General features: G+C 51.9%; 9 protein-coding genes across 9 annotated transcripts; 4 read left to right on the top strand and 5 right to left on the bottom strand.

Moving 5' to 3' along the window:
* Positions 1-175: 175 nt before the first annotated feature.
* Positions 176-850, bottom strand: SNOG_10081 (hypothetical protein; the record flags this gene model as incomplete). Its single annotated transcript, XM_001800311.1, has 3 exons — positions 176-235; positions 334-683; positions 742-850. The coding sequence occupies 3 exons, from the start codon at positions 848-850 to the stop codon at positions 176-178; spliced, it is 519 nt and encodes a 172-aa protein (XP_001800363.1).
* A 216-nt stretch (positions 851-1,066) lies between these two features.
* Positions 1,067-1,328, bottom strand: SNOG_10080 (hypothetical protein; the record flags this gene model as incomplete). Its single annotated transcript, XM_001800310.1, has 2 exons — positions 1,067-1,183; positions 1,299-1,328. The coding sequence occupies 2 exons, from the start codon at positions 1,326-1,328 to the stop codon at positions 1,067-1,069; spliced, it is 147 nt and encodes a 48-aa protein (XP_001800362.1).
* A 357-nt stretch (positions 1,329-1,685) lies between these two features.
* SNOG_10079 (hypothetical protein) lies at positions 1,686-2,651 on the top strand (the record flags this gene model as incomplete). Its single annotated transcript, XM_001800309.1, has 3 exons — positions 1,686-1,876; positions 2,077-2,405; positions 2,518-2,651. The coding sequence occupies 3 exons, from the start codon at positions 1,686-1,688 to the stop codon at positions 2,649-2,651; spliced, it is 654 nt and encodes a 217-aa protein (XP_001800361.1).
* A 1,452-nt stretch (positions 2,652-4,103) lies between these two features.
* Positions 4,104-4,915, bottom strand: SNOG_10078 (hypothetical protein; the record flags this gene model as incomplete). The annotated part of the gene is made up of 3 exons (XM_001800308.1): positions 4,104-4,281; positions 4,332-4,648; positions 4,700-4,915. 3 exons carry the CDS (start codon positions 4,913-4,915, stop codon positions 4,104-4,106), a joined length of 711 nt encoding a protein of 236 aa, XP_001800360.1.
* Positions 4,916-5,357: 442 nt separating this feature from the next.
* Positions 5,358-7,288, top strand: SNOG_10077 (hypothetical protein; the record flags this gene model as incomplete). The annotated part of the gene is made up of 5 exons (XM_001800307.1): positions 5,358-5,459; positions 5,511-5,796; positions 5,844-6,434; positions 6,536-6,636; positions 6,692-7,288. 5 exons carry the CDS (start codon positions 5,358-5,360, stop codon positions 7,286-7,288), a joined length of 1,677 nt encoding a protein of 558 aa, XP_001800359.1.
* Positions 7,289-7,769: 481 nt separating this feature from the next.
* On the bottom strand, positions 7,770-8,999 carry SNOG_10076 (hypothetical protein; the record flags this gene model as incomplete). Its single annotated transcript, XM_001800306.1, has 3 exons — positions 7,770-8,323; positions 8,378-8,803; positions 8,855-8,999. The coding sequence occupies 3 exons, from the start codon at positions 8,997-8,999 to the stop codon at positions 7,770-7,772; spliced, it is 1,125 nt and encodes a 374-aa protein (XP_001800358.1).
* A 1,731-nt stretch (positions 9,000-10,730) lies between these two features.
* On the top strand, positions 10,731-11,750 carry SNOG_10075 (hypothetical protein; the record flags this gene model as incomplete). Its single annotated transcript, XM_001800305.1, has 1 exon — positions 10,731-11,750. One exon carries the CDS (start codon positions 10,731-10,733, stop codon positions 11,748-11,750), a length of 1,020 nt encoding a protein of 339 aa, XP_001800357.1.
* A 546-nt stretch (positions 11,751-12,296) lies between these two features.
* SNOG_10074 (hypothetical protein) lies at positions 12,297-12,627 on the bottom strand (the record flags this gene model as incomplete). The annotated part of the gene is made up of 2 exons (XM_001800304.1): positions 12,297-12,372; positions 12,440-12,627. 2 exons carry the CDS (start codon positions 12,625-12,627, stop codon positions 12,297-12,299), a joined length of 264 nt encoding a protein of 87 aa, XP_001800356.1.
* Positions 12,628-14,881: 2,254 nt separating this feature from the next.
* On the top strand, positions 14,882-23,226 carry SNOG_10073 (hypothetical protein; the record flags this gene model as incomplete). Its single annotated transcript, XM_001800303.1, has 7 exons — positions 14,882-15,464; positions 15,699-16,294; positions 16,485-17,784; positions 17,849-19,520; positions 19,595-19,624; positions 19,998-21,314; positions 21,555-23,226. 7 exons carry the CDS (start codon positions 14,882-14,884, stop codon positions 23,224-23,226), a joined length of 7,170 nt encoding a protein of 2,389 aa, XP_001800355.1.
* Positions 23,227-23,323: the final 97 nt, after the last annotated feature.

Raw genomic sequence — 23,323 nt, 5'->3', positions numbered from 1 at the left:
GAAAGAAAGAGTGTCTTCCGACTACTCCACGACGACATTTTATGCTCCAAATACGGAGGTGCATACGGTTCTATTGATCTGCTAGACTCACATACTTACGAGTGGAGGACTCGCTTCGTGACTGACTTCTACAGATCCGTTGGGACAGAAGGGACAAGAAGCCAGCCACATGCTCTTAGATAATACTGGAGCCATCCACAAATACGTTGCTTTGCTTTGCCGTAGCCGAAACTCGCTGTTCAGCCAGGAATCGAGCAAAAAAACGCACAGAACATGTTCTTGAACTACAACAGACGAATTAGCCAAGTCACTTGCGCAGTGCATCTCACTCACCCTGAAGTAATCAGCAGATAACACTCCACATTGCATATCCTTCTTCGTCCAGGGCTCCGGATTACACCATCCAGTGGTGTTTATGGTTTCTTTTCTTGTGTCATTCCACTTCGAAGTACCAAATCCGAAATACGTCGTGTTGTCGGTGCCATACTGCATGCTGAGCCAAAGGTCCGTGCCAGGTACGAGTCGTTCCATACTGGTGGGAGCATCGATCATGCCCATGCCTTCGGAGTAGGTGGTGATAGTATTGTTGCGTTCGTCTCTAATGGCAAAGATGTTGCCGAGTGTTCGGATGACGTAGGATCCTAATGGCGTGATGCGGCATTCTTGGAAGAGCTGGAGGTCATCTGTTAGGGTTTAGTGAGGGAACAGTTCAGCGAGATAGCAAGGAGAATGGGGGCGTACAATGACACCAGGTACTGTGATACGAGGCTGCAGTGGGCAATGGAATCGCGGGGCCGGGCGCCGTGTTGTTGGTGTATTCTGGTATCGCAGAAATGGTCGAGATGAACATTGCGTGGGCAATATAGAGTGCTCGGGAGAACATCATCCTCCTTGGAATTGGGATACGTGTTACAGCTCTGGAGAAGTTTTGTGTTCGCGTGGCTTAGATGTATCGTGTGAGATGACAGAGTAAAGTGCCGAGAAAGTACGAAATAGCAAAATTGAGAAAGGTAGCTTGAGAGAGCAATGCATGGTTAGTCGATTAAAGTAGAACGAATGGTACCAGTCATTTTCGCTCTTCCGTGTCATAGCCCACCTGTACGACTTGCGAAGAGTCAGGATAGATGATGTGGAACTGTAGGTCGATGCTCATGACCGTGCTGGCGTGCACAAGACCCACAATCTGCGAATATAACAGCTCCTGGTCATTGCTCACTATAGTTGATGTTATAATGTTTTGTTGCTGTAGCAGTCCTTGGCAGCTCGTTTTACCAAACTTTTTAACTCCGCATCGTCACCAGTGACGGAAAGGTTGTTATGCTGGACATGGCTGTCCGAATTGTTGCTGCAGTAGTTGCTAGTGGACTCGACCACTTGAAACCGCAGTTGAAGATAACACATCGCAGACATTTGGATTAGGTAGGAATGATTCGATGTAGAACGATGAGACACTTATCTTTCTACTTGGGATTTGCGTCACAGCTGTTGAAGACCTCCGTGCTTCACTTGCAATCGCAAGCAGTGACGATCGTCCACAATGCTCGCCCATACATCATCACTTTTGAATCATCTCCAATACTCGAGGCTGATCTTTCAATGTGAGAAAGTAAGAGTCCGTTGGAGGAGGTGCTGTCGAGGAAATGCTAGACACGTTAGGTCAAGTGTGGTGCGTGCACATCGGCGCAATGCCGGCCAAATCTCAGCCCGATGCGCTGGACCCACCACAACTCCTTCACACAAATGGCTTTCAACATAAATGGAGCATAAGCGGGCAGCTGGAAGAGATTCACTTTCTGTTCGTCAGTCCTCACAATCGAGTAGTCATACATGCTGATTTTTGCTACAGTGCGCACGTTGCAGGGCGAAGAAGCTTAAGGTCAGTCTTCGCACGTCTTTGTGCCTCGCGCCGCGCCGGCTGACCAAAGAACAGTGTTCGAAAGAGACACCAACATGTAGCTCATGCGCCCATAGCGGCTCGCCGTGTCACTACATTGGGCGAATCGTGCGATCTCCGCTTACTCGAGCGTGTGCAAACTCCTACGATTGCATGCAAATGCATCTCTAATTGTTGTCAAGATATTTGTCGAATGTAGAGCAGCGTTCAGCGAAATTAGAGAATCTGCTCTCGCAGCTCTTGCCCGGCATCACTATCGATGATGTGCTTTCGTCGCCAGAGCTGGCCAAGGCTACTTTGCCTCCTGGCGGACCTTCGTCAGCCGCACCGCCCTCGTCCACTCCAAACCTAGAGGATGACGTTCGTGCGCAAACATCCGAGGCAGCTCTCCCTGAAGCTGTTCCAAGTAACGCAGATGGTTTCAATTGGCAGGAAGAGAACGTGAACGTAGACGGATTGACGGATGGCATGGCCGCCCTCTCGGTAGAGCCAACTGGTGTAGGCTATCTTGGTACGAATTTGTTATGTTTTTATCATACTCTTGTATTGATGTGCTCGTAGGTTCAACATCCGGGGTAGTTTTCCTACGATGCTTGTTGGACTGGGCGGGCTTCCTGCATCAGTCCCAAGCCCTAGGGATGCCCCAGCCAACGCCGAGACCGATTGTCTTCAATGGTGCTCTGGCATCATCGCAAATTTCCCATGCCGCACTGGCCACACAGTTGTCTTCGACACTCATCGACGCGTACTTTCATGACTATCATGTCTGCTATCCATTTGTGCATGAAGCGACCTTCCGAGCACAGTATCACGAAATCGTTGCTCGTCCGCCCCCAAGATCTTGGGACATGTTGTATCATGCTATTCTGGGCACTTGGAGCGTGGAGTTTGAACAAAGATCATGTTGGCCTGGGAAGACTATCTCTACCGGGAAAGGCGCTTACTCTCGGACAACACGATTCCGTCTTCGAAGCTGCTGACCTCACAACAGTACAAGCGCTAGTGCTTCTGAGTAACCTTTAGTCAAAAGCGGAATAGCCCTAACACAGGCTGGGAATCTGTTGGGACTTGCCGTCCGTACCGCTCTGAGTCTTGCTTTACACCGCGAGCTGCCTCACTGGAACATTAGCCTCCTCGATCGCGAGATTAGACGAAGAGTCTGGTGGGGCCTATTCATATTCGACAGTGGAGCATCGACTACGTTCGGAAGAGCGATAATGCTCCCAGATCACGACGCTATGAATGTTCATGCTGTTCTGAACATTGAAGACTCGGTAACTTGCTCCAAGCCTATTTTCACATGGAGGCTCGACTGACTCTGCTAGTCGCTGACCCCAAGGACTACGGATCTGCCCCAGGAGTTACAGGAGCCGACCTCGTATTCTTCTTTAAAGACGCAGAGCGATTTTCATCGGCACACAAACCATATCTGTAATCGCCTCCTCGCCGATCCTGGACTGTCGGCAGGAGCTGCACTTTCGATTGGTGTTTCCATGGAATCATGGGCTCGCAGCCTGCCGATGTACTTTCAGCTCAATGCCCAGATTCTGTGCCAGTTTCGGTGGTATTTGTTTGCCAGGGCTCGACTCTGGTGGCGATTCTGGAATTTGAAGATAATAGTATTTCGGCACGTTCTGCTACGGCAAGCCATTGCAGTTCGCGGCCAACTTTCGAACCCTGCGACATCGTCTGAGCAAGAAGACTGTAAGCGCATATGTGTAGAAGCTGCGCACGCTACGATTGTATCAATCTGTGAGTACTCGTCACAAGAGATGACACGATTGGAAGGGTGGTATGCCACGTAAGTACAAAAGCGCCGTCAAAGCTGTACGTCTCGTTGACAACTAACCTGACATTCAGATATTTTCTTTTCCACGCTACTCTCATAATAACCCTTTGTGTCGTAAGCTTTCCACAGGCTACTGCAATAAACGAATGGCTTGAAGATATCAGTATGGCCCGAAACACTTTCAGACGAAACCTCGGCGAAGACTCATTATCGGCACGTTGTGTTGCTATCTTGGATCAGATCGTCACCGATGACAGGAACAACACTAACATATTTGGAAACATTCAGCTGAACGAGGGCAATTTGAGCACATTTCCATGGTCGGCTGAAACTAGTGAGCTGTTGGGCGCGTTCAATTGGGACCTCAGCTCCAATACATTTCAATGACACTCCGCGGCCTAGAGAACAAGCGCCACCACCTCAGTTCTCAATGACTACGTCTGGCTTGATCAGCATCGATCGTATCATCGCACCATTGGGAATGTCATTCTCATTCGCTCTTTGCACCGCAGCTTGCATCGAATCTTCGATACCTGCCGCAAGATGGCGTTCCGCCAGGCGATCTCGCACAGTATCGATTGGAGCATCGACAAACCACCTGGGGGGTGTATTAGCCTGTGTAGTTTAGCGCACGACTCATGTGCGTACTTTTCTGCGCAGCTCTTTGCGATCTCATTCCAAGGGGTGAGGTTCAACAATGTATAATTGCCCTCAGCAATAATCACACGATTCTGGGAAGATATCGCAATAGCGTTCGGAGACGGGTCTTTCGTCGCATGATCGAAATTCGGTGCGCTCACGATGAGCTCGGTCTCCGTAGGTGTTGTCACGGGCATGGCCTTCAGTTTAGTGACTAGTCGGACGAAAGCTTCGGCATCGAAGGTGAAAGGTGCACCACGTCTGCGAAATGCAGTCTCCGCATCATCAAACGTTGACAAGGCTGCTTGTGAATGATGGAAGCCATCCTGGACATGAAATGAGCAAGTGTGATACAAAGGCGTTCAGATGTAACTCACCATTGGTACGATTGAGACATCTTGGATACCTCGCAGAGCTAGCTCGGCTATGAGCGCGTTCGATATCGTCGACTTTCCCGATCCCGGCACACCTGCCAGTGCAACTAAGATGCGCTGACGAGGGTTTGATGCTTGGCTTGTTAGGAGCTTTTCAACACGCTTTACCAGATCAAGGATGGCCTCGTGCAAGGTATCCACAGCCAAGGGTTTGGTCATCGTGTCTGAACAAGCAAAGTGAGAAGAACTGGCAAGAAGCACATGTTGTAAGATGTGAAGTCTTGAGAGCGAGACTTTTGTGCCAAGGGGTAGCGCGCCAGTTGCAGACTCCGACGAAGATGTGATGGGATTCTGTGTGAGCCATGTTGGTGGAGTCCGGACGACTGTCGCGCGATTCCAGAACATGCAGATGCCCCATGGGAACGGGGTAACGTCACGAGTAACATTGTGGGGGCTCCACAATACACTTGGGAATCGCTTCCGCACGACACGAACGGGTCTCCCTCGTTGGATCGGACGACAGTACTCCGGCTTGCCTGACTCGCATCATTTGCGTGATGTGCGAAATCCATCGCGGCGTCGTTATATAAGTTAAAACTGTCTCCGCTTCTTTTTCTTCATTTCTCGCTTATTGCACTGACGAAGTCAGACTCGCTAGAATATGGCTTCTGACCTTCAGATCGGCACTCGCTTGGGCGGTCCACAGAAGAAGGGTTTGTACAAGGAGTTGCGCCAGAATCCGTACCTTCTTGGTCTATCAGCTGTAAGTTCTATGCACTCTATGCTTAGAAAGGCATACGCTTACCATGCACAGTTTGCCTCGCTTGGCGGCTTTCTCTTTGGCTATGACCAAGGTGTGGTTTCCGGAGTCTTGACCATGGAGAGTTTTGCAGCAGCCTTCCCCCGCATTTCATACGACAGCTCATTCAAGGGATGGTTCGTCTCATCTCTGCTATTGGCAGCATGGTTGGGATCTCTCGTGAATGGCCCCGTTGCAGATCGCTTTGGTCGGAAAGGTTCCATCATGATTGCAGTCGTCATCTTCACCATCGGTTCCGCGCTCCAAGCTGGTGCAATTAACATTGAAATGGCCTTTGCTGGTATGGATAATTCAGAGCGAACAGGACTGCACTAACTCTAGAAATAGGACGCGCTATTGCTGGCTTTGCTGTGGGAATGTTAACGATGATTGTTCCGATGTACATGAGCGAAGTTTCCACCGCCGGTATCCGAGGAACATTAGTCGTTCTACAGCAGCTTTCGATCACTCTCGGTATCCTTGTGTCATACTGGCTCGAATATGGCACACAATATATAGGCGGTCCACGATGCGCACCAGATATTCCTTATACTGGTGGGACCATGGACGAACCAGCTTTCGACCCACGCACAGATGTCGGTCCGAACGGCTGCACTGGGCAGTCTGATGCATCATGGCGTGTCCCGTTCGCCCTGCAAATCTTCCCCGGTCTCGTGCTTGGGATTGGCATGATCTTCTTTCCAGAGAGCCCTAGGTACTACTGCATGCGCGATAATGACGAAGCCGGCGTTCGAGCTCTTGCCAAAGTTCGTCAAACCAGACCCGATGACGAGCTGCTCCAGAAGGAATACCTTGCTATCAAGGCGGAGGTCATTTTTGAACAGCAGTATGCACGCGAAAAGTTCCCCGGCAAATCTGGCGTGTCTCTCTACCTGGCTGGATACTCAACCCTCTTCTCGAATTGGCCATCATTTAGACGTACAGCGATTGGTTGCTGTGTCATAGTTCTTCCAGCAATTTATCGGGTGTAATGTACGTTGTTACAAATGACGCTTAGTGGGGTTACTACTGACAAACAGAACAGGCAATTATCTATTATGCCCCCACCATTTTCGGCCAGCTCGGCTTGTCCGGCAAGACGACTGGTTTGCTAGCTACTGGAGTGTATGGAATTGTCAATGTAGGTCTCCATAACCCATCCTTTTTGAAGTGATAAGGCTCATCATCCTTCACAGACTCTCTCCACTCTTCCAGCACTGTTCTTGATTGACAAGATTGGTCGCCGTCCACTCCTCTTGTCTGGTGCTGCGGGAACCTTCATCTCCCTCTGCATAGTGGGTGGGGTCATTGGAGGCTACGGCAACACTCTCAAGGACCACCCCGCAGCTGGCTGGACAGGAATCGCCTTTGTTTACATCTACGATGTCAACTTCTCGTACTCTTGGGCTCCCATCGGATGGGTACTACCGTCGGAGATTTACAACATCGGAAACCGTTCCAAGGCCATGTCGCTGACCACGTCGTCGACATGGATGTGCAACTTCATAATTGGGCTCGTCACACCTGACATGCTTGAGACTATCGGCTACGGAACGTACCTTTTCTTTGCCGCTTTTGCGCTTATCGCATTCTTCTTTACCTGGTTCCTGATACCTGAGACGAAGGGGAAAACACTAGAAGAGATGGATGCTGTGTTCAAAGACACTACAGCTCACGAAGAAAAGACGAGACTTTACAACATTGCTCAAACCCTCGGCCTCGAGGAAGCAGAAAACGCCGCTTTCGACGAGAAGCCACACAAAGCTCTGCAAACAGAGATGACGGGGCCGTAGGCTTACAATTACAGTATTCTATATTGTGAAAAGTATTTGAGGTCATCTTTTTCTCGTAATAGAACGACACTCGTCGCATCATTGGCTATACGGACTCTTCTTCCGAATACCAGGTCCAAACCTGTAAAATATCCACGGAATCGGTACCATGACTAGGCAAACGAACGCTAAAAGTAATGTCGCCCATTTTACACCCAGCGCGTTGTACATCTGCACAGTGAACAAGGGAAAACTAGCCCCCATGATGTAGCGGACCAAGCCATTCGCAGCCATCGCAGATGCACCACTCATTGGTCCGTATACATCGAGCATATAAAGTGCCGCAGAGATGAAGACCGTCACGTTGCCAAAAGCGAAGGGGACGCCAGCAAGTACCGGCACGATCCAATGAATGGACGGTTTCGCTGTAAAGGCGAACCAAATGAGTCTATCGAGTGTATTAGCATCGTGGGTCATTCATCTCGTCTTGGTATCAAGGTACTCACCCAATGGGTAGGCAGAGGTCACCGATCATACCAATGTACAGTCTCTGCTCGGGTCCTCTTTGTATCGCACGCTCACCACCCTTGCGCATGATCTTTTGATACACTAGGAGATCAAGTAACACCGCGCCTATCGCACCGAGTATGACACCAGCGCCGATACCAAGAAACGTGAGACAATACTGCGAAATACTGAACCCATATTTTCCCATGAAGACTATCGGGTAGGCCTCGAAGAAGGCGAAGAGCACTGAGAAAGTGAAGGCGTTGTAGATGGAGTACAAGAGGACAATGGGCTCAGACATGAGCATCCGAATCGGACGGAAGAGAGTGATCGTGAGAAGCATTTTGACTGCTTCGCGTGGAGCAAGCTCGGGTTTTGGAGGCGGAAGACCCATGTGCAATGCTCGTCTCCTGAGTAAGACGTCACGATGCGTCTCTTGGGTTGGCAGCACAAGGATGTATGCGCCGAGAGCTAGGAATATGGTGCTCCATTGGGTCCATCGGTAATCAGTGAACGTAGCTGAAAAGCCTCCAATAACGGGACCAAGGCCTGAGCATAGTCATGAGTATTTCTTATCCGCTGCGCAGTGTCAGAGAGACTTACAGGGACCAAGGAATGGTGCCATGACCACCAATGCGCCGCCAGGAGCCATCTGTCTGGGTTCGAACAGGTCCGCTACAGTGCCTGCACCCACAGCAAGACATGGACCGCCAGCTATCGCCGCAAGTGTGCGGCATACTAACAAGCCTGCGAGGGAATCCGAGAGACCGGCGCCAAGGATAAATAGCATGTACAGATGCATGGAAACCTTGTAAACAATCGCCCTGCCACGAGTCTCCGAGATAGGTGCAGCAAGTAGGGGACCGATGGCCAATCCCAGGACAAACAGTGACAGAGGCAGAAGTGCCACCGTGTGCGATACATGGAACTTGTGTGCGACGGCGAACACTCCAGGCGTAATCATTGAAGAACCGGCAGTCACACTTAAGCAAAGCATGGAGACTGGAATGATGTGGCATGCTTTCTTTACTACGGACCATCAGCTCAGCCTTTTTTCATGGAGAAGAGCATTGAACTTACAAGAACTCCAATTCCTGGGGTTATCCTTATTCTCGGGCGCATCCCAATCTTTGATAAAAGCCTTGATCTCATCACAAAGCTCACTGGTAGAGGCATCTGACTCTTGGATCTGAACCTCGATACCGGTCAGCTTTTCGAACGTCATGGCGAGTGCTGATTGAACGCGTGCTGAAGAACATGTCTACGAAAAGCTACGGACTTATATGGACTGGTCATAAATATTTTCACCACTACAGCACATAGACCGTCGACACCATGGAGACGCCGATATGCAAATGTCGCTCGCATCTATCCATGCAGCCTTCAAGCGAGAAAAAACATGGACAATACTTAGTTTGGCTCTCAGCCTCGCATTCTAGATCCCATAGCGCCTATGCATAGCCGAAAACATACTAGCGTGATACTTTTGGTCGTCCAACGCACCAGCAAATCTGTTATTGGTCTGAGGAAGAAAATCGCGATTGGTTGCGATAGGAATCAGCGCTAACGAAAAGCTTTTCTGACTCTACAGTTTAAAGCAGTGCAAGCCACGTGTCTGTTATGTGTATCTTTGAGCTGAAATCTCCTGATGCAGAGTCGCGATGCATGTGGCTTTGCGCCACTGCGCCCATGTGGCGGAGCTGAAGCCTCACACATCAATCTCTCACGACACTTCGCGATCCTCTTTTTAGCTAGAGCCTCTGCAAACATGATATCTTCAGCTGAGAATCTGAAGAATAGATAAGGCTGAATGTGCTGTTTCTTTCGGCGAGAGCGCATATCGATACGCCATGCGCCATAGCGTCTTCAAATGGCTTGCACTTCATTGTCGGTAATACCGACCAACCTGTTAGCATCGCGAAAGCCGTCTCTCAAGCGTCGAGCCCGCAGGTATGTTCAGGAGTCGTTATCTTGTGGTGCATAACCTGGACCAGTGTGCATAATATTTTTTTCACACTGCCGTATCCTATAGTCTGCATGCATCCATTCATATATCACTTCAGCCTCGTTCAAGCGGAATGGATCACTTGGGTATTCGCAACATCAACTTTTGCCACCACGACCATTTCTCGACACACTGTTCAAACTCTCTTTATACCACATCATGCCCTCTGCTAGAGGAGGTCACAAGGTCAAGCCAGCGAAAACTGCGCAGACCGAATCAACCACTTCTGCCTCAGCTCCAAAGCCAACACGCTGGCGAACCGGCTTACTGAAGCCAACTCTGCTGTCAAGAAATAATTCAGAACCAAAACTAGCTGGCGTGGTTCGAGACCAGGTACTCCCGATACTTGAGCCATCTCGTCCAAAGACTGCTACTATTCAAGCATTGAGCACCACCTTGCCTGAGCCCAACGCAGTCGCCGCGCCTCCAGACACTTCCGTCCGCGACACAACTCCAGAACTATATGTTACTCTAGAGGTCGCTATCACTCCCACGGAAACGATCGCTATGCGAACAAGCGCCACATTAAATGCCTATACAAGGAACGCTATCACGTCAATCAAATTGGAGAGTAACGCACGACAAAATTCTATCCAAGAATTGTCAATGCCGTCCGAACGACAAGAAGACACACCCGAAATGACTCTAGATACATCTCATGATTTGGATGTTGATGAGGCCCAGTCCAGTGCCTCGTCGTCGTATTCGAGAGACCGGGTTTCCGTATATTCCAGCGACTCTGCATCAATCTACTCCAGCGCTTCCTCCATATACTCAAGTTGCGCTTCAATATATAGCGTTGAGGAGGACGTCCCGAACGCGTTCGAATTTCGTGCATCGGGGAAATTACAATATCCACAGCGTACACTTCCACGAACCGGAGCGGTGAGGCGACAAGAAGCTCAGGACGCTGCATCGCGCGAAAGATCCACACTTGCAAAGAAGGCTGCCATGTTCAAGAACTCACGGCTGTCGCCAGACATCCCATCGTTCAGCACTGCGCTTCCAACTTGGTCGATGGTCTGTCGCGCTGCACAAGCATCAGACGATTGCTACGATTCCGGAGCTTCTACTCGACGAGGCACATACACACAGGCAAACACATCAAAGAGTATAAAAGCAATGATAGTGGACGACCAGCTGATAGACGACACTCGTGTCATCATTGTAGCTATACGCGGGACACAATTTCAGTGTCTCTCAGACTGGTCGGTCAACAAGGACGCCGATCCCATCAGCCCTGTCGGCTTTCTGGATGATGAAGAGAACGCGTGTCACTCTGGTTTTCTTCAAGTGGCCAAGGCAATGACCAGTCAAGTGTCAACACAACTACACCAGCATCCCGCTTCCTTGGAAAAGCCATCGCTTTTGTTCACTGGCCATTCCGCAGGTGGAGCGGTTGCAGCGATGCTTTACAGTCACATGTTGTCGAGTTCTGTCACCTCAGAGTTGACAACTCTAGCGAATCTGTTCTCCAGCATCAATTGCATAATCTTTGGCGCTCCCCCGCTCTCGCTCACGTCCTTGCCGAAACGCGATCACATCTCAGGCGTCTTCCTATCTTTCGCAAACGAAGGTGATCCAGTCACTCGGCTAAGCAACGGCGCCTACGTCAAGTCTCTGGTCAAACTCTTGACAGCCTCGACACCATCAAATTCGACCATAGCTGCTCCAGTAAAAGTTGTGCGTGGGTCGCGCGGCACAAGAGTTATTCGAACGACACTTCCCACCACGCCGCAGACTCCGTGGGAAGAGCTTCCAATGTGGTCTACACCGCCAGCACCACTCACAAATGCTGGTAACGTCATTTTGCTGCGCGAAAAGGAGAGTGGTGACACGGTCGCGTCACACATTACGGCTGAGGAGCTCAGTGATGTTATATTTGCTGATCTTGCGCAACACACCATGGGGATGTATATGCGACGTGTCAAGGATGTAGCTTTTGCTGCCATGATGGGTATCGAGGATTAGTTGTCTAAAGTGGAGATTAGGGACCTGGGTGATGCCAGCTTTCGAACGACCCTGTAGGTTAGCCTGGCTACGCATAGTCCGCAGTTTTGTTCTGCCTAGAACACGTTATGCAAATGGTGGGATAGCGAGTATTGCAAGTAATGCACATCCGCCCACGCGACTGGCATGGAGCGGAGCGGGCAACTTCATGCCTTCTGATGCTCTTGCTATATGACCATCAAACCTCCGTAATTCCATCACTTCAGCCACCTGACTTGAATCTCGAGGCAATTCTAAATATCATGTTCATATTCAGCGTTCGAGAATGACATTCTTTTTAGCGACAACAAAATGATCAACCTTTCTCACACTGTTGAGTCTGTCGCCAAAGTGAACTGAAAATGACATATCCGTGTTAGAATCGGAGAAATAAGAATGGCTCTGCTACAAAAGCTTGTCGCAGATTGTATGGCTCTACTTCATTACTGTTAAGGACACAGTTGATGGTCTCCCAGCTGCATCTCATGGAAGGGCTTGAAGGTCACTGTCAAAGACATCGCTTTTGACTCAATCGACAACACCATACTGGCGAAGGCCGATCATAGCATCATAAATGCGCACAAGTTTGCCCGTAAAATCAAGCCTGTGTTTGATGAAATACGTCATGCTGTAAGGCGCCCTCATTTGCAAGTATTCCGAGCTTCCGACACCTCGAGTCAAGATGTTGCAGGGCGTCCGGATAATGGCGCAAGCTGGGGATTTTAAAATCGACGACGTTTCCCACCTCGATCCTTTGGCGCACATTGGACAAGAGGAATGGCGACGGTGACACTGTGGCGGGTGAAGAGGCTGAGGATGGTGGTGAGGTTATGGCCTTCCGAGAAGCAGTAGCAGCCATGACGAAGAGGAGCTAGGCTACGCAGTACGCGAAGCGATTTGCCACCTACAAGGAGGAGTGTCAGGATTCTTTGAAGAGCATCAACGACAAAGTCGCAATCTTGAAAGCACAGGCATGAGCTGAGATCGCGGCGCACGTTCCAACATCCCATCGCTGACTGGTTTTGAAGGACTCGGTTCCTGATCGACCAATGAGGAGGCCTTAGTGTCATCTTCCCTTGCGTAATGTGCAACCTCTCATCTTACCACAGGAGAAGTCAGCATTTGAGGGCTGCTTCACCACACTTTCTTGTTTGAAACATGCGAACTTTATCATCACAACGTTTTGATGACAAAGCAAATTGCTGTTGTCAATATAGACTGCGCCCTGGGCAAGCATTAATTCGAACTATCATTAATGGGAACCGTCGGGACCTAAGCTACGTTGCGTTTGAGTGTCACTGTATGGTGCTGAAAGTTGTTGCACTTGGTTGATCGGCCACTTCGCTCGCGATACATGTAAGATGTGTACGATCATTTATGCCATACAGCAGTAGCGATGGCTATCTTCAAGGTATTTTTCCTTTGCCTCTGGGCGCGTACTGGAGTAGCTTGAATCTAGTCAGTGTCGCACAAAAGATCATTGTTGTTCCCCATGCATGATCAGAGCTCGGAATTAGCACCTAAAAAGTAGTGTAGCATGTTTTTTACGATGATGATTGAAGCTGGTGTGTCAGAGTGTGCATATGCTGTCGTGGCTGATCAGCCACTTCAGTCTCGAGTCAGGTGCAAGAGTACGATCGCTTCCTTTCGACACCTGATATCAGCAATAGCTGATGCTCTGTGGCTTCAGGACCTTGTGGGCACCTCGTGACGTGCTGATATGGCTTTGGATACAATGAGGCTTGTGCATGGCACAAGTGTCATTCCCTCATCATGCCCACTTTTTGAACTAAGCGCTCACGACCTTCCCGGGCATGAGGTGCCACTACTATGATTGCAAAAGCTTCCACTGTATCTGACGACGCCTTCTTGCGGGTTGGCCCGCAATCAACAGACTTCCAGAAGAGCGTTTTAAACTCGGTAAAAGTAATCAATCGGCCATTCCCTGCGCGATGTTATCATTCTTGAGCTAAAGGATCATTTCCTTAGCATCCGGTTAGCGAGATTTTATTCTCACAATGCCGAGGAAGTCCTTTCGATACCAGCTTTCGTGATACACTACATCAATCTGTCAAGAGAGCTTTCACGTGTCTCTTCCTCAGCGCATGGAAGGCTTCTCCTATCAGCGCTCGACTCGTGTGGACGCTCCATGCAATAACACCGCTTTTATAATACTTTACCGTCTGTACTACCTCTCTTTTTTGTCCTAAGGCCTAGGCTCTATCGCGCCATGATTCAAGAAAAGTTTTGCATCAAATTTGTATCAACGGCCCGTTCTGATAGCAACCGCAAAGGCCGTCGGAACGCACTAAACCGTGGGTGGTCCAGTGAATGGCAATCACACTTCATCTAACCAGTTGATTGAATTGGTTTAACGTCCCTATAGAAACCTCCCTAGGGGCATGCGGACGGGTGCGACCAGGGCTTACAGCGGTAGCGCGCTGCCTGGTACACCTATTCAAGGGTTGTACCACACTTCCTCTAGACATATTGACGGATGGAAAGATAAAGCAACTGAGAGTCTGTGAATTTTAACCTGCATGTCAATATCCCATCTGATTGGGAACCGGTTACTCTGGTGTCAGTTCATCGAGCCGCTGGCAGGGCGCGGCAATTCCACACGAAAAGAAGAACATAAAAGCTCGTTCTGCTTGCTTCACGATATGTTTGATCACCAGAGAATCCTGAAAAAAATGATGAAATACATGCAAGCTGAGCATTTCGTCGACTGTTGACTGCGTACTGTGGCGATATTAATAAATGATAATCCTGTAGATGTGAAAGATAGGTGGCATGGCGCCACTCCGCAGCTTAGACCTACAGGTACGGGTGACACACGCAATCCGAGGCTCTACTCATCCGGTAACTTCTTGTAGCGCGTGGTCGCCGAAGAACTCCGCTTAGCGTTCGCGCAGGAATTTGAAGTCGTGATGGAGTTCGCGTACGCGCCGTTGGAGATTGCGACCACCCCCACAAGAATGCGCCAGCATTCCAGATTGCGAAGCATCAAATGCGCTTTCAAATAACAAAAATAAAAGAGACATATAAGCCTTCCTTGGAGATAGGTTGAAAAAGTCAGAGGCCTGCAGATAGCAAGACAAACGTCCGCCACCATGCCTCCGAGCCGAAGAAACCTCTCGTCCCTGCTCGTCCTTGGGCTGCTCACGCCATCCATCACTGGAGCACCCACCGGCGGCAAGACAGAAAACGCGAACACGAATTTGAAGAAGCAACATGTTGTTGAGCGGCAAGTTCGCTCCTCTGCCATCAGCGACACCTGCGGTTTTTGTCCGGCGCTCCAGAGATTGTTACCATTGATACCTGAAGCTATCGATGACCAAGCTGAACAGCTCAACAACGCATTGAAAAACTTGATCGACAATCTCAGCCCGGATGCTGTGAGCAGTGCTCTCAGTGGACTCCCGGCGAGCGTCTTGGCTCCGTTGGCTAGCGGTCTGCCGAACCTGTTTCCTTCCGGTCTACCAACAGGGTTACCCGGCGGCCTTCCTACAAATGTTCCCGGGGGACTTCCCACAGGCATCCTGAGTGGCATTCCCGGATTGCCCACAAACATCCTCGGCGGCATTATTACATCAGGTCTGCCGAACTTGCCTTCCGGCTTGCCAACTGATGCACTTGGCGGAATCCCAGCATCTGCAATTCCTACAGATGTACTGGGCGGGTTGTTCCCAACTGGTGCACCCGGAGGGCTTCCAGGAGGTTTACCGACAAATATACTGGGTGGAATTATCCCCTCAGCACTGCCTTCAAACGTTCTTGCGGGATTACCAAGTGGCCTACCGACAGACGCGCTTGGCGGCCTGCTCACATCAGCACTCCCGAGCAACATTCTTAATGCACTTACGGGTCTACCCACGGGTCTTCCAACCGGGCTTCCGGGTCTTCCGACTGGCCTTCCGGGTCTCCCAGGTGGTCTACCCACGGGCGCGGCATCGGGTATCCCAGCTGGCTTACCAACAAACGTGCTGGGTGGCCTGATTCCCTCTGCACTTCCCAGCAACATCCTCGATGATTTTCCATCTGGGCTACCAACTGACATCTTAGGTGGTCTTCCGTTGTCAGGCATTCCTACCAATGTGCTTGACACGCTTCCATCCGTGCTGGGACTACCTACAGGCCTTCCTGGAGCTTCAGGTATTCCAAACGGTTTGCCGACAGGTCTCCTCAACTCCCTGGGCGGCATCATCCCTTCGGCTCTTCCATCGAATGTGCTAGGCGGTCTTCCCTCTGGACTTCCCACGGACGGACTTGGCGGTCTCATCCCTTCAGCTCTGCCGTCAGACCTTCTTGCCGGCCTAGTACCTAGCGGTCTCCCATCTGGTATTCCTTCTGGTGTCCCAAGCTTGCCGACTGATATCCTTGGTGGAGTTATTCCCTCAGGTCTGCCAAGCAACATCCTCGCTGGTTTGCCATCGGGTCTTCCAACCAATGCCCTTGGCAACCTTGAACCTTCAGGTCTGCCGACTGACATCCTCGGAGGATTATTTCCCAGCGGTGCCCCAGGAGTACCAGGGGCTTCCGGTTTGCCAACAGGCCTCCCGGGTCTACCAACCAGGCCTCCCGGGTCTACCAACAGGCCTCCCGGGTCTACCAACAGGCCTCCCGGGACTACCATCAGGTTTGGCCTACCGATATCCTTTGGTGGAATTATTCCTTCAGGTCTGCCAAGCGATATCCTCGCCGGATTGCCCTCAGGGCTTCCCACTAACCCTCTTGGCGGCTTCATTCCCTCTGCTTTTCCTTCCAACATTCTTGGAGGGATTCTTCCCAGCGGTGCCCCAGAAGTCCCAGGCGCTTCAGGAATTGCCAACAGGCCTTCCAGGACTGCCAGCGGGTTTGCCTACCGATATCCTTGGTGGCATCAACCCTACCGCTCTTCCCAGCAATATCCTCGCCGGATTGCCCTCAGGGCTTCCCACTAACCCTCTTGGCGGCTTCATTCCCTCTGCTTTGCCCTCCAACATTCTTGCAGGACTTGTCCCAACAGGCCTACCAACAGGTGTACCAGGCGGTCTCCCAGGCTTGCCATCAGCTCTTCCCACCGATATCCTCGGCGGAATCATCACTTCAGGCCTGCCAAGTGCTATTCTCAACGCTCTCCCCACAGGTCTACCCACCAACTCTCTCGGAAACCTCATTCCTTCAGGCCTGCCTTCTGGTATCCTCGACGGTTTGGCACCCCCTGGCTTCCCCACAGGAGTACCAAGCGGCGTCCCAGGCTTGCCAGCAGCTCTTCCCACCGACATCCTTGGTGGCATCATCACTTCAGGCCTGCCAAGTGCTATTCTCAACGCTCTTCCCACAGGTTTACCCACCAACTCCCTTGGTAACTTGATTCCATCGGGAATACCGAGCGGTGTCCTTGGTGGTCTTCCGACAGGCTTGCCAGGAGCTCTCCCAACCAATGGCCTTGGTGGATTGGTTCCATCTGGTCTCCCAGCAGGCTTGCCCACCGGCCTCCCCACCGACGCTCTTGGTGGCTTAATCCCATCTGGCCTACCATCTGGCTTCCCAACTGTGGGTCTCCCAACCAACTCTCTTGGTGGCATTATCCCTACTGGACTTCCATCCAACGTTCTTGATGCTCTTTCGAATGCTTTCCCCACAGGCCTACCCACTGGTCTTCTTCCAGGTGCCCTGACCGGCTTGCCCACACCCGCTATCCCAGGTCTTCCAACGGGTTTCCCTACTGATGCCCTTGGTGGCTTGATCCCATCAGGATTGCCAACTGGCTTCCCTACGTCAGGCCTGCCCACTAATGCGCTTGGAGGTATTATTCCCACTGGGCTTCCATCCAACGTTCTTGATGCTCTTTCGAATGCTTTCCCCACAGGCCTACCCACTGGTCTTCTTCTAGGTGCCCTGACCGGCTTGCCCACACCCGCTATCCCAGGTCTTCCAACGGGTTTCCCTACTGATGCCCTTGGTGGCTTGATCCCATCAGGATTGCCAACTGGCTTCCCTACGTCAGGCCTGCCCACTAATGCGCTTGGAGGTATTATTCCCACTGGGCTTCCATCCCAACGTTCTTGATGCTCTTTCAAATGCTTTCCCTACAGGCTTGCCCACTGGCCTACCTACTGGTCTTCTTCCAGGTGCTCTGCCCGGCTTGCCTACACCCGCTGCCCCAGGGCTCCCAGCAGGACTACCCACTGACGCTCTTGGCGGATTGATTCCTTCGGGTCTGCCCTCTGGCATCCCTACTTCAGGCTTGCCGACGAATGCACTTGGAGGTATCGTTCCGACAGGCCTACCAAGCAGTGTCCTAGAAGCAATCTCGAACGCTTTCCCTACAGGTTTCCCTACTCCAGCTCTCCCTACTCTGGGTCTACCCACACTTGGTCTCCCTACTCTGGGTCTCCCCACACTAGACCTCCCGAGTCTAGATCTCCCTACTCCAGCTCTCCCTACACTTGGTCTCCCTACACTTGGTCTCCCTACACTAGGTCTCCCCACTCTGGGTCTCCCTAGTCTAGATCTCCCTACTCGAGCTCTCCCTACACTTGGTCTGCCTACTCCAGCTCTCCCTACACTGGGTCTCCCTACTCTAGGTCTCCCGAGTCTAGATCTCCCTACTCTAGGTCTCCCGAGTCTAGATCTCCCTAGTCTAGATCTCCCTACACTTGGTCTGCCTACTCCAGCTCTCCCCACACTGGGTCTCCCTACTCTAGGTCTCCCGAGTCTAGGTCTCCCTAGTCTAGATCTCCCTACACTTGGTCTGCCTACTCCAGCTCTCCCTACACTGGGTCTCCCTACTCCAGCTCTCCCTACTCTGGGTCTACCCACACTTGGTCTCCCTACTCTGGGTCTCCCCACACTAGACCTCCCGAGTCTAGATCTCCCTACTCCAGCTCTCCCTACACTTGGTCTCCCTACACTTGGTCTCCCTACACTAGGTCTCCCTACTCTAGGTCTCCCGAGTCTAGATCTCCCTAGTCTAGATCTCCCTACACTTGGTCTCCCTACTCCAGCTCTCCCCACTCTGGGTCTCCCGAGTCTAGATCTCCCTACTCTGGGTCTCCCTACACTAGGTCTCCCCAGTCTAGGTCTCCCTACTCCAGCTCTCCCTACTCTAGGTCTCCCCAGTCTAGGTCTCCCTACGGGTCTGCCTGCAGGTCTCCCCACAGGCCTACCAGCTGGACTCCCGACTGACGCTCTTGGTGGTCTGATTACATCTGGCATCCCTACGTCTCTTCTCCCAACTGGGCTACCTACCAACGCCCTTGGCGGTCTTATTCCTTCAGCTATTCCAAACAATGTTCTTAGCGGACTCAACGGACTCACTGGCCTTCCGGTTCTACCAACAAACGGACTTCCCAACGGCGGACTTTCTCCTGCCACTGGTATCCCGACTCTTCCTGGAAACCCGCTGACAGGTCTGCCAGCTCCAACAAACATTCTAGGCGGCCTCAACGGCCTGGGAAGTGCCCTGGGCAGCATTCCGACCACTGCTCCCGCCAACCCTCTGGGCAGTCTCATCAACGGTCTCCCCAAGCCCGCCACGCTCACCACACCCGCCGCCGCTCTGCCCACCGGCGTCCTCGGATCCGGAACCGTAAGTGACAAGGTATACAACTACACCTTCTTCGCCTCCGGCATCGTGCAAATCAACAACTCCTTCTTGCAGCCCAAGCGCGGTATTCTGTCCGGCTTCCTGCCAGACAGGATTCTCTGTGGACTGTTCTCAGACGGACTGCACATCGGACGGCATATCGTCCCATACCCAACTGCGTACGTGCAGGTCATTATCGGAATCAACTTATCGCCTCCACCGGCGGGTCTGGGTAGCAGCCTGGATGATGGAGGACTCTGAAGCCAGGGGGTTTTGGCGAAGAGTGCGTTGGACGATGCTTTTCTTCTTTGAGGGTGGATATAGATTTATCGGGGGTTGGGGGTGAGAGGTAGACGTAGACTGATGTAATATGAGTTAACGTGTTTTATGTTCTTCAGAAAGACTGTCTCTTCAAGCGCGTGGATTAGCGATATCTGATGAAAGTTGATGGAAAATAATGACAAATGAATTGAAATAAGGGAGGCCATCTCAAGACGTGTGGACGCGCATAATACAGGCGCATGACGTAAGATAAAGAATCAGTAGAACAGTGACTAGCTCGACATCATAATAGTGGCACGAAGATGTATGTCTCCTCTTCTTCACATTTACTTCGCTGCTGAATATGTGGTGAAGACGCGCAAACGATAGATGAGGTCGCGTTCCATTGGGTGGCCCGAGCTCACTTCCGAGAAAGACCGCAGAACCACCACACATTTCACTCGTTATCTTTCACAAGCTCAACCACCTCCCAACGTCCGTCATCGGATTATGCCACGACCCTGCCAGCGGCGGCGCGAAAGTGCAGCTGCCCAGAGAAAATCCAAGCCGAACCCGAAACCCTCAGGCCCACCCCCGATTCGTCACAAGGCGCGACAAAAAGCTATACATAACAACGCCCGACGAGGTCGTGGCAACGCGCGTGGCGGAGGCCGTGGCGGAGGCCGTGGCGGAGGCCGTGGTGGAGGAAGAGGCGGAAGACCCTCTAGAGATCAAAGCAGTGGCAATGGAATCGAGTCAAACCAGGACTTCATATCGTTTGCGTCCAACGGCAACAACTTCAACGTCCTCAACGGCGCGGGAAGCCGACATGACCCAATCGCGCTGGACGGCGACGAATCCCTTGAGGACGGCGAGATTACAATGAGCGACTCCGACTCGGATGACAGCGACGATTCAGACGACTCGGAAATGGAGGACGCGAATGCTTTGACCATCAACATTGATGTTAATCACGGACAAAAAGCAAGGCCGAAAAGAGCGACTGTCATGTTCCCTATGAAGGAGGCTCTTGGCGTGTACAGAGGACTTTGGCAGGCGGGATTCCCCCTGGTTCGGGGTACGATGGTCAGATATGGCATCGAGGCATCCGAGACCATGCTGTTCGTCGAAGACTTGCGGCCTTCGGGAAATGTGGGCCCGTCGCAACCCTCTCGAATTCCTCATAGACCAGCCTCGATTGCTCGTCCAGAGCTCGTCACGTCTTCGAGCTCAATGTATGCCACTCCCGCGTCCGCCTCGACGTCTCGTCAGCAAAGCACAAGCACTTCAACTAACAGAGCCTGTGCCAGGCCAGCGGCAGCGGCAGCGGCAGCCAACGGCGCGCCTGACTACATCTTCGACTTCGGTGCGCACAGCGGCAAGCACTTTTCGCAAGTACCAGAAGGTTATCTGCGGACCATAGCCGGGAATGCAGGGCTTCACGACAAACACCCTGGCATCAAGGAGGCCTTTGACTACCACCGGCCTGGATTGCGACGAACAGCTCCGGCAGAGCGAAAGAATGCACGTGCAGCTGGAGCGCCGGTACAGGCAACATCGCAAGGACGTATCCAGGGTAGCCGGGAGAATACAAGACCTGCAAGGCCTGCAAGAAAGTCGTGGACGACCTTCACCTTCCCCTCTGGAGCTCATATGAACAAAAAGTTGAACGAAGTGCCTGAAAACTATCTGCGGACGATTGAAGGCATGTCGCACGTGGTGAATAAATGGGTAGGCCTGAAAGACGCACTGCTAGATTACAGTGCAAAGACCGGCCGACAGAACAGAATTGCGTCATGAAAATTTCTCCTTCTTGCGGTGACTGCGACTACCTCACTCGTGTGTTTACGTCCGTGCGCGCGGAGCTTGATAGGGCGCCTCTACTCTCACCTTCTGCCTCCCCACAACATTACAATTACTTGGACAACCTGAGCTGCGATCAACTCACTCAGGATGCCGCTTCGGTCGGGCAAAGTACTGCCGAAAGATGGCAAGTCGCAGTCGAGCGCGCAAGGCAACAATTCTCGCCCGCAACAGCTCGCGCACAACGCCCACGGAACGACGGCGATTAAGCGCACACGATCACATGCAGACACTTCGCCAACAGATCCTGCGCAACAGCTTCCTGCAAGGAAACGACGTGCCACGAAGCCACGAGCCAGGTCTCCCGCTGCCGCGAAGCAAGCGCAGCCCAAAGAAGTCATCGACCTAACCGGCGACGACGATCCAGATGAAGAGAATGGCCATCAACCAGTCCCACGCTCTAACACGAGGAGCGTCCGATCTTCTGGCCGGCCCCACCGAGCTTTCAAGGATGTGATGGAGGGGCCCGAGCTGGAAGATGATGCCCACACTTCACGGCGTGTCCGCACGCAATCAGCCGAGCAGTCCTTTGAAGGCCAAGAAAAAATGGTAAACCAGATGGTGGCCGGGTCAAAGATGACGACTCGCTCCAGGAAGTGGAAGGTTATGCATCAACAAGCTGGCGTGCCGTTCAAAGATCACGACTCCGTGCAAGAAGAGAACAGCAGCGCTTCATGGGGTGTCCGCAACGAATCCGTTCAAGATTCTGGAGGAAGGGGTAATGGATGCAGTGGACTGGCTGTGGTGATGTTCACTCAGGCGGAGGCTGTCAAGATTCTGGAACGTGTTATTCAAGGTGCAGCTTCTAACGCAAGACCGCCTTACACCTTGCGAACCGGCGAGTACATCTCGTTCCCTGTCACCATGTCCTACCACTTGGGTGGCATGGGAAGATATGGCTGGGCACCATCTCGAATCGCAGCCGACGACCCCGACCAAACAGCAATCAAAGATTGCGAATTTGCTCCTCAAAAGGCACCTCGCAATATGCCCAGGAATTCCAATCATGAAGCGTTCCACGACGGCCAAGCTCCTCAGCGACAAGCTGCTCACGGTATGCATACAGTAGCCGCCGACTACGTGTTCAATTGGGGCACGAACTACGGCAAGTCCATTCGCGAAGTGGGCCGCCACTACATCGCTTCTGTACTGGCATCCCCTCGTCTTGCTCAGCTATTGGAAGAACATATTGGCCTCCGTAAAGCCCTCAAGCTCTACGCGCATGATGATCCACGCCTCTCAAGTGCGCCGTCATCACCACTGGCTTACGCGATTCCCATACGTCCCGCAGCTTCGGCATTGGAAGCTCTTGCTCCTGGTATTCTCCCTGACGAGCCCACCGTCCCCAAAACGCTCGAGGAGCTCGGTCTGGGTCCTTCGGAGGTAGCGCGTGTTCGGGCTGCAGAAAAGTATGTACTCGACTTTGGGCGCTTCCGAGGGAAATCGCTTGAGCAGGTCACTCCCGCCTATCTTCAAGACCTTGAGCATAATCACTTTGGTTTAGAGACCCACGCCGGTCTACGAGCAGCACTATTCTTCTTCTACGAGAGAAACCCTGAGAAATACCGTATGGACTATGGCAAACATGAAGGTATGACGCTACAAGAAGTTCCAAAAGACTATCTTTTGGTACTAGAGAGTGGCGGTAGTAGGTTTCAGAAGAAGGAGATGTTGCAACAGGCACTGTGGCATTACAACGAGAAGATGCGGAGGAGCAACGCAAAACTGAGCGGAACATTGGGTCGATCTGGATCGGCTTAAGCGGATTCAGTCGGCATCCAAGCTAGGATTTCGAACGGAGGTAAGGGTAACCAAATTCACCAGGCCCCGGCAAAATTCCTGTCCGCCTTCACCTAAT

The sequence above is a fragment of the Parastagonospora nodorum genome (assembly GCF_000146915.1).
Source record: "Parastagonospora nodorum SN15 chromosome Unknown scaffold_16, whole genome shotgun sequence".
Lineage (NCBI taxonomy): Eukaryota > Fungi > Ascomycota > Dothideomycetes > Pleosporales > Phaeosphaeriaceae > Parastagonospora > Parastagonospora nodorum.
Note: the sequence above shows the minus strand (reverse complement) of the source record. Positions and strands in the feature narration are given on the sequence as shown.